General features: G+C 33.1%; 2 protein-coding genes across 3 annotated transcripts in view; one reads left to right on the top strand and one right to left on the bottom strand.

Annotated features, from left to right (window-relative positions):
- Positions 1-3360, top strand: part of LOC144850308 (neuromedin-B receptor-like) — a 36829-nt gene extending 33469 nt beyond the window's left edge. The window contains exon 2 of the mRNA XM_078707561.1: positions 2149-3360. Within this exon, the coding sequence (XP_078563687.1) occupies positions 2158-3258 (1101 nt within the window). The 5' untranslated portion in view covers positions 2149-2157 and the 3' untranslated portion in view covers positions 3259-3360. The remainder of the gene's footprint in view (positions 1-2148) is intronic.
- Positions 3361-7217: 3857 nt separating this feature from the next.
- Positions 7218-14727, bottom strand: LOC144849609 (bifunctional peptidase and (3S)-lysyl hydroxylase JMJD7-like). 2 transcript variants are annotated; one of them, XM_078706575.1, is made up of 9 exons: positions 14698-14727; positions 13976-14166; positions 13211-13376; positions 11541-11697; positions 10676-10867; positions 9940-10072; positions 9415-9572; positions 9021-9194; positions 7218-8096 (listed from the first exon to the last, which is right to left on the bottom strand). In XM_078706575.1, exons 2-9 carry the CDS (start codon positions 14148-14150, stop codon positions 7947-7949), a joined length of 1305 nt encoding a protein of 434 aa, XP_078562701.1. In that variant the 5' UTR covers positions 14151-14166; positions 14698-14727; the 3' UTR covers positions 7218-7946. The 2 variants fall into 2 exon arrangements, with proteins under 2 accessions (XP_078562701.1, XP_078562700.1); XM_078706574.1 differs by lacking the exon at positions 14698-14727 and adding an exon at positions 14603-14628.
- Between the last annotated feature and the right edge of the window lie 236 nt (positions 14728-14963).

Below are 14963 nucleotides of genomic sequence, written 5' to 3'. Positions count from 1 at the left end.
TTTCATTTTATCGGTTGAAACGTCAATTCTACTTGAAAATATAATTTGTATATATTACAAGATACAGAATAAGATTGTTTGGCTGTGAGACATTAATAGGCCTACAATTCAAAGTACAATAATCTCGATAAAACAGTCACGTCATTCTCGTACATTCAGTGCCCTAATAACTAGCTGGAATGGAGGCTGTTAATGAACCTGTGTAGAATGTATTTAAAAGTACAAATAATACAGTTCTATTTATTAATATCATTTGGATATACAGACAATAGGCCTATACATAGAAGACATAGAATGCATTTACAAATCATATACATTGTACATTAATGAAAATAATAGTACTACGTAAAAGATCGCCATTCCTTGTGTTTATGTTCCCACCCATCAACTTTGCAGTGTCTTTAAGAAACGATGTCATGATATTATTCTTCCATGTTATAGTTTTCTCGAATTTTTAGTCGTATGTTCCATACAGTTCTTCCATGTTTTTAGTCGTATTTTCTCCTTCTCTCTGGTCTAGATCAGTTCTTTCATGTTTCCAGTCGTGTTTTTATCCTTCTCCCTGGTCTTTATCAGTTCTTTCATGTTTCCAGTCGTATTTTCTCCTTCTCTCAGGTCTTTATCAGTTCTTTCATGTCTTCAGTCGTACTTTTCTCTTTCTCCTTGTCTTTAACAGTTCTTCCATGTTTTCAGTCGTGTTTTTCTCTTTCTCCTGGTCTTTAACAGTTCTTCCATGTTTTCAGTCGTACTTTTCTCTTTCTCCTGGTCTTTAACAGTTCTTCCATGTTTTCAGTCGTACTTTTCTCTTTCTCCTTGTCTTTAACAGTTCTTCCATGTTTTCAGTCGTGTTTTTCTCTTTCTCCTGGTCTTTAACAGTTCTTCCATGTTTTCAGTCGTGTTTTTCTCCTTCTCCTTGTCTTTAACAGTTCTTCCATGTTTTCAGTCGTACTTTTCTCTTTCTCCTTGTCTTTAACAGTTCTTCCATGTTTTCAGTCGTGTTTTTCTCCTTCTCCTTGTCTTTAACAGTTCTTCCATGTTTTCAGTCGTGTTTTTCTCCTTCTCCTTGTCTTTAACAGTTCTTCCATGTTTTCAGTCGTGTTTTTCTCTTTCTCCTGGTCTTTAACAGTTCTTCCATGTTTTCAGTCGTACTTTTCTCTTTCTCCTGGTCTTTAACAGTTCTTCCATGTTTTCAGTCGTGTTTTTCTCTTTCTCCCTGGTCTTTAACAGTTCTTCCATGTTTTCAGTCGTACTTTTTCTCCATCGCCGTTGACTTTATTCTTCCATGTTTCATTCGTACTTTGTCTAATGTTCGCTAGTCTTTATAGTGTACAGTTCTCCCATGTCTTCAATCAATTGTTGTTGCCAATCTTGTGGCTTAAAAAAATGCATTTTGCGTTGTAGTTTTGTAATATTGATTAAGTTTGTTTAATGCCTGTGACAATAATGGATTACGTCGTAAAACTAAAGAATGAATAACGCTATCCGAATGCATCATTTCAACGATAGAAGAATAATCTCTTATTTAATAAATGGTTTTAATAGCTAAAGCCATGCAATTCTTATTGAGCATTAGCCTACTCATTATTATTTTATAATTGTATAGGCCGAGCTGATGGGCTAGATTATTTTTATATTTACAGCTCTGCAACTAGGTTCATCGGTTAAAACCTGTAACAACTAGGCATATAGGCTATAATTGCAGATACAGTAGCTCCTATCACCCGTCACTGTAGAAAATTGATGTTTTCAATAGATATAACGCTATAAAATTTAAATTACAATAACTAATGAATAATAATATTTTGTATTTTCGGACAGTAATATGCTTCACTCGAATTGCCTCATCTCTAAGCGTTGGTCATATACACGCAACATAATATATACCTTTCTGAACAATCTAAAGCTATGAATAATACAAACGGTTGCTTGTGATTGGTTATTTACCTCAGTTGCGCGTACGTTGATCATTGTCCTAGTGAACTGAATTTTTGAATTGAAATATTTAATTTTGAGAGCCCAGCTTTTAAAGACAGACGCCGATATCAATTTTCTCATACATTTTAAAAAGCTTAATGTAATCCAAATAAATTGTGAATATTACATGACTAATTTCATTCATTTAAAAACATTTAATATTTTATCTTTTAGAGAAGCTCGATGGATTTCAACAACACCTCCAGCACCAGCAGCAGTAGCTATGATTATCCAACCGAGTTCGATCCTACTTCTAAGCCGTGGCAGGATTTCATCGTAGCGATGGAAATAACGTTTATAATTATTGGCATATTTGGAAATACGCTGTTGATTTTTATCATCATCGCTAACAATAACATGCACAGTGCCCACAACTACCTGTTAGTATGCTTAGCAATCGGAGATTTGCTGTTACTGACGCTCGGTGTACCAATTTTTGTGTTTAAAAAAATTACTACTTACGCCTCTTTTCTACATGAAAGCTCAATTGGATGTAAACTGGTTCACGGCTGCTTAGTGATGGCTGAGTGTGTATCCATTGGTACCTTTACTGCCCTCAGCGTCGATCGTTACATGGTTATACGGTACAGGATGACCAGTTGCAACTCTCAAAGCTACCGAAAGTATATATGTATCTGCATTTGTATCTGGTTTTTGGCTATTTGCATCAGTGCACCAATATTCCACCAAGCTTATATCACAGAGTTACCACTGTACGGTAACATGTCAATGATCACGTGTTATCCGTTTGTAATGCACTCTAATTTTGCAAAAACTTACCAGGTTACGGTTGCTATAATCATGTATATGATACCATTGGTGTTGATTTTGATTTGCTATTCAAAGATGGCGTTTATATTGATGACAAGTATAAGGACAAATAATGTTATTAGCCAAGGCTCTGCTACAGATGCAATGACGAGAAGACGATATTTGGCGCGGAGCGTACTAATCATGATCGTCATATTTGCCATTTGTTGGTTACCACTACACGCCTCTGAAATAGTGCGACAGTATAACGACGAAGATATAGACTTTGCCGTTAGGGAACACCCATTGATGCAATTAATATCAAATATAAAATATTTGATGATTATTTTTAGCGCATGCGCCAATCCGTTGGTTTTGTTCACTGTAAGCAAACAGTTTAAGAGATATCTGAGGCAATATTTCTGCTGTAAGAAGTCCATTGATCTCAAGCACCCGAAATCTTTCACATTAGTGCCATCATATAAAAAGGTTGGACAGATTGAAAAAGACACAACACGAAGTACTTCTTTGTGACAGAGTAGGGGAAAACAGAGGGCCATACGAAGCAGTATCTTTTGAAATACTGTATTAGGCAGCTCTGCTGTTTTGTTGAAGAGACAGTTTTAAGACAGTGACTTTTACAACAAACATAAACAAGAATTACTGTTTTATACAGAAAGCAGAAAAATATAGTAAGTCTGCATAAGAAACAGCACAAAACACGATGGAAGAGCGGGTACACATAGAACAAGAATACGTAGTCGTTTGATACACTGAAGTACTACAATGGACGGTGCATGATATACAGCTTTACATTAGAAGGAGTTACTGTATAAAAATCAACTGGAATTCAGATAACAAGTATTTTAGACGACCAACAGCATATTAAATAACATTGTAAAATAGGCTTATATCGAATGTAAATATATAACTAGAAAATAGTATGTTTTTTAACGTTCGTAACGTTTTTTAACGTAAGAATTTGACTCAGAGATGAAAAAAAAGTTCTTTAGTTCATCAAAAACTTGAATTACAATGACGGACCAGACAGACCCATAGACATACTGACTGCTGACTGGCATACAGACATAGTTAACAAGTAGAATTATTTTCCAATTACATTCAACAATTACTTACAACGCGCATGCGTCATTGCGTTGCGTCCAAGTGAGATCACAGCTTAAAGCTACGGTCTCATTAAGCCCACATTCAATTTGGTGGACGGGGAAACTCCAAGCCGTCTAGCTGCGTTACGTTTCGAGCACATAGTACGTACCTAGTAGGCCTGCAAGAGTGAACAAGGTTGCTTAAACCGAGATTTTAAGTTCTTCTGTTTGCGGCATGCAAACGTCTAACCACGAGGGCTTTCAAGATAATAATGTGTAGCTCTCCGGATGTAGGTCTAATGGCTATAAATTAAGTACATAGGTTATAATCTTTGTATATTATTTGACATGTTAAATCATATATGAAACATTATAGAATAAGTGATTGTCTATTGTATTGTTAGCGAGCTTTTCTAAGACCTCTAGTTATGTTATGCTAATTAATTGTGCGCATGCGTAGTGGGTTTTAAACTCGACACCATTTTGTTGGATTAAATGTTCAGGCCAGTGGAAACAATATTATGCGTTACGGTATACGTAAACATGTACAAAAACGTAAAATAAAACAAAAGCTTACTGTATTCAATTATGTATATAAGATAAATTATTTTCAAATGATTGTTCATTCATTCATGAATACTATTATGGTATTCTACCTATAGTAAAAATGGAAATTAAGAAATATGTATTATTGATGTATTAGTGAACAATAAAGTATTGTAATTGTAAATTATGCATTTAATAAAACCGTTCTTGATTGTTGACAGTAGAAATCATTTGAAATAAAAGAAAGGTAACATTACATGAAATTATAATATAGCAATATAATCACAAAATAATTGAATTTTGAAAAGTCGATATTATGTGATTCTGCGCATGTCATTTTGTTAAAAAATTAAGGATCCAAATGTTGCCATTTTTTTTTAATGGAAAAATATCAGCTGTTTAAATTATGCACTTAGGTAACATGCGCAGACCACATTATGTGATTCGGCACCTGCCATTTTGTTAAAAAATAAAAAGGGTCGACATTTAGCTTTTTGTCGAAAATGTCCATGTACATGGATTTTTTTTTTAAATTGCCAACTATTGACTGCTTAAATTATGCATTGAGGTAACATGCGCAGAACAAATTATGAGAATCTGCGCATGTCAATTAAGATATAGTAACTAGAATTTTAAAAGTGGCTATTTTTCGAAATTGCCAAATTTCGACCCTTTTATTTTTTTGACATAACAAGCTACTATGGCTCTATAATATGATGATAACACAATATATACGCATATATGGCAATATATATATATTGAAATTTAAAAAGTGGATATTTTGGCCATTTGTCGAAAAAATCCCTGTACTTTAGTACAGGGAATTTTTCGAAAAATTAGCAAATTTCCACCCTTTTATTTGTTGACATAACTAGTTACTATGGCTCTGTACGATGATGATAACACAATATACGCGCATATAGGATACTATTATCGCATAATTATTGAATTTTAAAAAGTGGATATGTTGGCCATTTTTCGAAAAAATCCCAGTACTGTAGTACAGGGAAATTTTAGAAAATTGGCAAATTTCCACCCTTTTATTTTTTGACATAACTAGTTACTATGGCCCTATAAGATGATGATAACACAATATATGCGCATATCGGGCACTATTATCGCATAATTATTGAATTTTAAAAAGTGGATATTTTGGTCATTTTTCGAAAAAATCCCAGTACTGTAGTACAGGGAAATTTTAGGAAATTGGCAAATTTCCATCCTTTTATTTTTTGACATAACTAGTTACTATGGCTCTATAAGATGATGATAACACAATATATGCGCATGTTATCGCAATATTATCGCATAATTATTGATTTTTAAAAAGTGGATATTTTGGCCATTTTTCGAAAAAAAATCTCTGTACTATATAGTACAGCAACATTTTAAAAAAAGGGGAAACTTTCGACCCTTTTATTTTTTGACATGGTTTTTTATATGGTGTTTTTATTACGAATGTAACGGGAAGCTGAGTCTCACATTTTATAATTATTATGTGACAATAAAGTATATCTATGTCTATGCTTATGTCTATAAGATGATGATAACACAATATAATGCGCATATATGGCAATATTATCGCATAATTATTGAATTTCAAAAAGTGGGTATTTTGGCCATTTTTCGAAAAAATTTGCCAAAATATCCACTAGAGAGAATACACTAGCCATGCTAGGCATCGGCATCTTTACACATTTCTATTTATTTGTTCCTAATTTTCTGACATAACTTAGGTGTTCTTAAAATTGAGGGCGCCAAACATAAAATTTACGAGATCGAAAGGAGGCGGGAGCGGCCACAGAAAAAAAATATGGTGTGCTCCTTTGCCTCTAACACGGTAAGGCTCTCTCACAGCCTTGGAGGTAACACATCAGATGCTTTGATGTTAATGCCACATGATGTGTGGTGGAAAGGGGGGCGTTTAAATCTGTGAATCCCCAAAACAGAAGCTCGCATAGCTTAAAATCTTTTCCACCGACCGGCATGGGGTTTGAACCCACGACGATAATCGTGTTCCCAACGCTCTACCGACTGAGCTATCCGGTCCTCTTGTTTATAGCAAGGTTAAAACTAGATTCGTTTCCTCAAAATTACGTCATATGCAAATTTATGACTTAACGATTAGAATGACATAATATGAAGCCGCGTATAAGAATATATCATATATACAGCTGAGCTCTATCAGCTCTACTAGCTGGGATTCGAATCTCTACGGATTTAAAAAATAAAAATAATTATAAAATGTTTTTCTTATTTTGAAAAAGATATTTAGAGAGTCAAGTTAATTTAGGATAGGCAGGGGCTGGTCCTGGAGACTTATATTCTTTCCATATTTTAGTCCAATTTACGGACACCTAGCAATTTTATTTTCAAAAATATTAGCTCCTGTAGACTTATAATTTCTTTTTTATATTTTAATGTATATGTGCAATTTTCGGGCACGTAGCAGCTCTATTTTTCAAATTATTAGCTCCTACCCAACCATCATTAGGAAACAAACCAAAATAATCTTTTGTAAAATGTAAATGACATAAGCCGCAACGCAAACCAATCACAAGCAAGTTGGAATAAGCCTAGCTTTCAATTGGTCAATTCGCTTGCGTTGCGGCTTACGTCTTTACGTTGCGTGCTAGTGGGAACCAAGCCACATTGCATGCCGCTGCTTTAGAGAGTTAAATCATGGAGGTATAAAATAATAATATTACATATATACATGGTTTAATACAGTCACAAATTTACATAGACATTGCATTGATGTTGCAAGTAGTTCGTGGTTGGATTGCCGATTATACCAACAAAAAAACGCAAACGTAGCGGGCCACCAGTAGCATTTTAAACAAGAACCACACATATCAAGGTTTAATCATAACTCCATGGTTTAATCTAAACAGATCTTCACTTTGAATTAGTTACACATACAGACTACAACATCTAATTAAAAATTTTAAAATGAGTAGATAGAAACAAAAACAAAATGTAAAGTCAGCTACTGTGTCGTTAGGGCACAAAACGAGCCTTATAGTATGAATCTGGTATTTTATCTAGATGAGATGTTTAATGACAGATGTATGGAAACATCCTGAAATTTCATCATTGAAATTATAATTGTGAATTGTGTCAATAAATATATGTATGTACGATGTATACTTATAATATCAACAAAATGTTTTAAAACATTTTTATTTAAATGTACGTAAACATATGCCTCTATTTTAACAATGATAGTGAAGAAAATTAGATAAATATATAATAAATATTTAACTATATCATAATAAATACCTTTATAAATTAATAAATAAATATTATTAATAAATTTTTGCAAGAATAATAAGTGGAATGTAATGAAGGCTTTTTATTTTTGCATGTCTATAATTTGTGCTTGCCCATAATTTGTGCTTGCCCATAATTTGTGCTTGCCCATAATGATATGTCTATCATTTTTACATACCCATAATTTTTGCGAAAACAGTATGCACTACAGTATGTTAATAAGCAATTATATTAAAATTTATTTTTTAGTATTTTATTTTTTTTTAGAATATAAATAAAAAAAAACTGTGAAATTAATTAAAGTTCATCACGCAGAGATTTGTCATTGAGTTGATAGCTTGGCTCATCTAGCAAACGTGCAACATCCTTGAACATCTCAATGTCTGCTTCAACAATTTGTCTCCGAGTAACAAAGCCCCGATTACGCTTATCAAAAATAGAGAATGCCTGAAAAGATACAAAAAAAATAAACCTTGGCTTTCTGTTATGATTTTAATGGAGGATTGTAGTAGTGAAGTAGTAATAAAAGTATATAATAATAATAATTATAAGCAGTATACATCTGAAACAAAGAGGTTATATAATTAACTAGAGAGTGAACTCTCATGTAAATAACAGAGAGAGACCATGGAATATAACTGCACCACATTGGCCAATCAGATAGGCCAGTTTGAAATCAGGGCCCTTGGTAATCACTACTATGCAACATAAGTGCCTAAGCGCCACTCGATTAATCCTTTGCTTCCGATTGGTCAAATTACTTGCACAGTGCTTACGCTCTTGAGTTGCTTCGTGAGAACTATGCATTAGTCACATACTAATTTGCCTGTGTTGTAAAAACACCTTCTTATAATATATTATTTTCTTGCTATTAAAAATGATGTACTGTCAAAAAAATGTTTTTAATTATGTGTTTTTTTATATCTTAGGTCCTTATTATTATATACTAATATATATAATATACAATAAATAATTTTAACATTTTTGAACAAATATATTTGGCAACCAATTTAGGAAGTCCCTGCCTTGTTGGCAAAACTTCACTGTTCCTAACAAAATATACAATCTCTGAACATTGTACTTTCTTTTACTAACTTAAGTATTCACATATTATGCAACTTTCATTCCTTACAATGAAGTCACCGTATCTTTAATATGATCTTTTTACATAATTCTTACAACCAATTTAGGAAGTCCCTGCTTTGTTGGCAAAACTTCACTGTTCCTAACAAATTAAAAAAACTCTGAACATTGTACTTTATTTTATTAACTTAAGTATTCACATATTATGCAACTTTCATTCCTTACAATGAAGTCACCATCTTTTTACACTATTTACCAGGAACAAAAAAATAAACTCAATGACTATACCTTCATTGCACTTGCTCTCAATTCTTTATTTTGTAAATCTGGTTCAAGATCATCCAAAAAGTAGTCAGCATAAAAAATCATGAATCTTTCAAATGATAGACGGTCATCTTCTCGTAGAATCTGCAGGAATGACTGGCGGATAGATTCCGGATCCATATAACCCATTTCAATTACCTGGAAAAAAATATGATTATTAAAGTTTTTTTATTAGGTATAACAAATCATGAGATAAACATGCAACTTTCCATGACTGTAGTTTGATAACCAAACCACTGGAGGACTAGTGGTCTTCTAAATCTTAGTAACTATTCCATCTTGTATTGCATTGTCAAACTAGGACTTACAGGTTCATCTACAGTAACTACTGATACCTTAAAATGAACACAATTATTACCTTGTCTCCCTCTTTGTAAGTCCAAAAGATTGGAACCTGATCCAGTGATGTGTATGGGAATTCATTACCACAATCAGTATCGTTGAAATGTGGTTCAGTAGTGAACAAGATGGCATAAGACATGCTACGTCCGTATGAACGAACTTGATGAAAGTAGCCTAAAAAAACATGTACAGAAATTTGTAGGTGAAATGTTTAACGTCATTACTAAAAGTTAAAGGAATTGCAAAGGCTTCAGGAGGGCTACATCTGACAGGGGGATGATTGAGCCGAGGTGTGTTACAGTAATATCATCATAATACTACAACTATACAATTTCCAGATGTAGCAGTTGTGTCCAGTTTGTGTCAAGTTGTTGCAGATGTTACTTGCTAGAGCCAAAGTACATCATAGAATAAATGTTGGACTAGGCGACAGCTCTGAATAAATGTTAGACAGCTCTGTAGCGAAACTAGTCCTACAGTTAATTTATCAGTTCAGATTAAATTGATGATGAATTGAGTTGGATACAAGCCACATGCATACCTGATGGGATAAAGACACAATCGCCAGGCCAGATGGTGGTCCACTGCCATGGTACCTTAGAAAAACCACTGTACTTAAACATATTGATCATCTCAACATCAATCTGTGAATACCCGGAACCTGAATCTGGTGACTACACAAGAGAAAAGATATGTTTTGGTTAAAAGTCGATCAGGACCTCAATAGGACGGAACCAGCAAATCTGTTCACTTTTTTTTTGTGTTGCATGTATGCATGTTACAATGAAAGAGTATATCATTTTGAAGAAAAAAATATATTGTCTTGAATCTAAGTGGAAACCAAGATTAACAATGTAATTATTTTGTTTAAAATAAGTAAACAAACACTTAACCATGACGTTATTTTTTGTTTTGTACAACACATGATTCTCAAACAGATTTTTACCTAAATACTTTACACAATTACTTTTTCATAATAATCTGACACTCTAAATCTCATTTCATCAACAATTATTTTGTGTTGATAGAGTCTGGTCTCCCAATGCAAGTGAGTTGACCAATCACAAGCAACAGTTTGGATGATCCATGACGTTATGATTTTTTCTTTTTTTTAACATTTATTTTGATAATAATAATAATAACATAAAAAACATATGAGTACAAACTACATTGGTAAAATTACTTGCGCCGCGCTTACGTCGTTGAGTTGTGTGAGAACCATGCTTAAATGCTGAGGTAGGATGGTTCGATTGAGCATTTCAAAATCTTTAAATTACCTTATTTGCCATTTCAAGAAACTTAGAATATTTTGGATGGATGAAGATAAAGTCTTTGCGACCATCCAGCAAACAATGGATGTTATGGTCAGCGTCGTAATGCAGGACAGACGATGTACCACCACTGCTCATCCAAAAGTTACTTTCTTGAATCAGCTTCTTGAATGAACCGCATAGCAAACACTGTGGAACCTGCACAAAAGGTAAAGAAAGTGCAACGTAAATTATTTCATCATAGATTCGAGAGGGAAAAAATAAAGGTTACAATTGAAATATTTTGAATTAATTTCCTCTAGATCCAAATTATTAAATCGGAAAATTACACTTTTTCTGTTTGTGTAAAAGGTCAGAGAATCTAGTCTGGATTGGAAGATTGACTGGACTGAAGAAGCAATGAACAGGGATATGCACGGACTCTCATACATCATACATGCTTAGCAATACAAGAGGTGGAGGAACCATTTTCAAAACATACAAACATACAGTAACATCACACTACTGGCCAACTGTATTCAGATGTTTATTTCTAGTTATACAAAATCTGTTCCTCAATTATGTTTAAAAATGTATCGTCTTCTAAACAAAATAATTTGTTGCCATTATAATGTTACATAAAGGTTCAAAAATTGTATCCAAAAAAAAATTACCTAAAAACCTTTAATTTAAAGCAAAGAAATAGTAAAATTATGGTTTTAATCAATTTTTTATTCGTTTAATTGATTTCGTCTATGGAAATTAATAACTTTTTAGAACTGAAAAAGTCTGATTTTATTAATCTTTACAGTATTTTTCAGGGGAAAATACATCTTTAAACTTGCATTACATACAGTATCTCTAGATCAAGTTTTTTGCAATTGTTATTTACCTTTACATATGATCTCATTTCGTCAGGTAAAACTGTTACAGCATACCAGTCCTCCGTCTTATATCCTTTTAGGAATTCCTTCAATGGCTTAACATTTCGAACAACGTTGGCTCTGTTTTCTTTTTTTAATTCAACTATAACTTGAAGATTTCCAAAACTGAAAATAAATCATACATACATATAATTAATAATTGTATTATTTGTGTTGAACCAGGGTTTGTTGATGGGTTTCTCTCAAATAAAATTAAGAAAATATTAATTTTACCTTCGCCTAGGAGGTTTATTTTTGTCTGAGATATTTGTGTGTAGTGTATGTTTGTCTGTTAGCAGGATAAAATGAATACTAAAAGAGGGACCAAATTTAAAACACAGACAGTTATGTGGTCACGGATGACTCCATTGAATTTTGGAGGCAATCCAGACTCGGAATAAAAATTCTGGACAATTATTTTACTTAGGCTGTACGTCAAAACTACCAAACGGATCGTTATCACGATTCTTTATCCTTTTTTTCTTTTTACTCCTGGCATGATTTGATAATCATGTATCTAGTACAACATGGCCTGTAACACTGTAAGATCCTTTAAATTTTATAGAAATTTGTTTAAATAAAGGCAATATATCTTTTTTGTCTTTTTTTTGTGGGTTTTTCCCACTTTTATTTAATCAAAAAACGTGATAAATATTAAAAAAACACAAATCTAATATTATATGTGTATACATAATCCACATAATATATTACACATACATGTATACAGTATATGTATACATATGTATATATCTTTATTCTATGGTATATTGAAATTATATACTTGAATCTATGGTGGTATATATATAAGCAATATTCATAATCATTACGATATTTGATTTCTCTGTTTGAAAGAGACCATTGTTTAATTCAATCCAGTGATAATCAATGTTGCATTGCTATTTATTTTGTTATTGTCTGGTCTTGTTCTTTTATTGTTTAGCTTATCAGTCATCAAAAAGGAAATCCACAGCTGTTTCAACCTCTTAACTGTTGGGATGGAAATTTTAATCGTAAGTATTACAGGAAATTCATCCACTTTTTTAGTTTTTATTCATTTTTATCTTAAACCAACAGCTGTTTCAATTCAATTTTAATCTTAGTACAGAAAATTTATAAATTTTGTTTAGTTTCTTTATATAAAACTGGTTGATTGTTATCTTACACCAACGACTGTTTCAACCTCTTTTGTTGGGTGGGAATTTTAATCTTAATTAGTACAGCTAAATTGCTGTTAGTTTCTTTATATAAAACTGGTAGATTTATATCTTAATCAATGGCTGATCAATGGTTTCAACATCATCACTGTGAAGATAGGAATTAAAAAAAAAAAAAAAAAGGGAAGTTCTTTAAAATTAAACTTGTTGACTTTTATATATTAGGCCAGGTTATTATTAGTTATTAGGTTTACTCTTTAATAATTAATACCCCTGATGAGTTAAACTTTTGAACTTAATCAATTCAATGATGAGCAAAGGCAAATACAAAAAATTATTTAATCGTATTAAACCCTAAATTACTATCCACATCACTACGCCAAAGTCCAACTAAACTTACAAAACTGTTTTTAACTGACCAATCAGGACTTTCTTGACTCTTATTTTTCATAACTGTAGGTCAATATATAAGGAACAGAACTTACTTTTCTTCCAAAAAACTATCATCCCATTTTTCAAAAGCTAGCGCATCTTTTACTGCTCCTCTCATAACCAATGGTTTCTTTTTACTGACATGAAGATCTGAAAACTCTCTAGGGTGAGGTACCACAGGGACTTCCATGACTTTGCCTTCTGCCTTGCGTTGGTAGCCTTAAGATATAAATAACAAATATAACATTAATTAGTTTGTATTTCATCACCACTAACCCTTGATTTTGATGTTTAATATTTTCAATGGTGCTTAGTGAGTGACTGGCCGTGTGGTTAAGACAGTGGGATTGTAATACGTTGCCATATTATCGACAAGGGTTCGGGCCTCACTAGCTCCATGGTTTTGGTGGAACAAGTCTTCTCGGATAAGGACTATAAACCGTAGGTCCAGTGTACAAAAAATGCCTCATTTGCACTTTTTAAAGAACATAGTACATCTTTCGAGACCAGTAGGGGTTTACCGCGGTGTACTAGTTTACACAGCCACTGTCAAACACAGCCACTACTTAAAAGTAGGCATTCTAGTAGGTCTCTTTAGTTATAATAATAAATTTGTTGATTGTGGAACTTATGACGATGAAGAGTGTCAGATGTGTTGAGTGTGAGATCATGGAGGTATAAAAATATTACATTTATACCTCCCTGGTGAAATATTCCCCTGACCAGACCTAGAAAATAATTGACTGGCCAAAATAGAGAAGGTTCTTTGTCTAAGTCTATGACTACTGCAGTTTATGATGTTGTGAGTTGTTACTTACCTAATGGTCTCAAATGACCATCCGGTATCCCAGATCCTGATCTGCTGGGTTTGAATTGTACTGGAAATTTGACATCCATTCTCATGTCCTTCGGGAAAGGAACATTACATTCCACCAACAACATTAGGATACCAATTATAATCAATTGCAAAATTGAACAGTTTTTAACTTCCATGTTTAAACAATTAGATCTACAGCAAACAAAGTAAAATATATTGTCTTAGAAAAAAAAGACGCCACTGTAAGTACCGTGAGCTACATGTAATTTCAATCAAAACGTTTTTCGTTTATAATAGAAATTCTCTATAAAAAAACACCTGTAGTCGGCCGAAATTAACTGAGAGAATGACACGATAGCTTAACTAACAAGTATGCCACGTGTAGATAGCTTTGTGGTAACATCACCCATATAATACTCTTCCCGATCGATAAAGAATGAACTCATTGTAAGCAGTGAATTAATAGCATGTATTGGAAGGTCATAGCTAGGCCCAGGACCAATGACAAAGCCGGCACAATCAGTGCACCATGACTCCCCAATCACTGAGCTTCCAGCTGTCATACTCTAGCCTACGATAATCGATTAACATAAAATCGATAAAACACACGTTCCTCTTCTGTACGTACTGATTGAACATGATCTAGGCCTACTATTGGATCATTTCTATCGTTTCCTAACAGACTGTGCGGAATATTTTTCCCACCGTTTCCTCTTCTCTTACCTCTTAAATTCTTGCCTTTTTGTTCTGTGCTCATCATGATGTATTGTTGTGTTCGTGACGCATGACTGGGTCTGAATCCAAACAGTCAACCAATCAGATGCGAGTCTAAAATAAGTTTTTTTGTTCAATTTACTTTGCCTTAAAGACCCCTTCCCTGCAATTTTGGACGTTTTTTGGAAAATAATACATATATATCACTTTAAAAACATTAAACCATGTCATTCCTTGTCTTAAATGTACGTTTTATGGTAAATTATGATATAAAG

This window comes from Antedon bifida, chromosome 8 (genome assembly GCF_963402885.1).
Source record: "Antedon bifida chromosome 8, ecAntBifi1.1, whole genome shotgun sequence".
Taxonomy (NCBI): domain Eukaryota; kingdom Metazoa; phylum Echinodermata; class Crinoidea; order Comatulida; family Antedonidae; genus Antedon; species Antedon bifida.
This window is presented reverse-complemented; position numbering and strand designations above follow the sequence as displayed.

Excerpts from the sequence above, each read along its gene's own strand:
- LOC144849609 (XM_078706574.1), bottom strand. Across the intron at positions 13,377-13,975 it reads TGGTCATTTGAGACCATTAG|GCTACCAACGCAAGGCAGAA; the intron begins GTAAGTAACAAC and ends TTATATCTTAAG. Across the intron at positions 8,097-9,020 it reads TGAGAGCAAGTGCAATGAAG|GCATTCTCTATTTTTGATAA; the intron begins GTATAGTCATTG and ends GTATCTTTTCAG.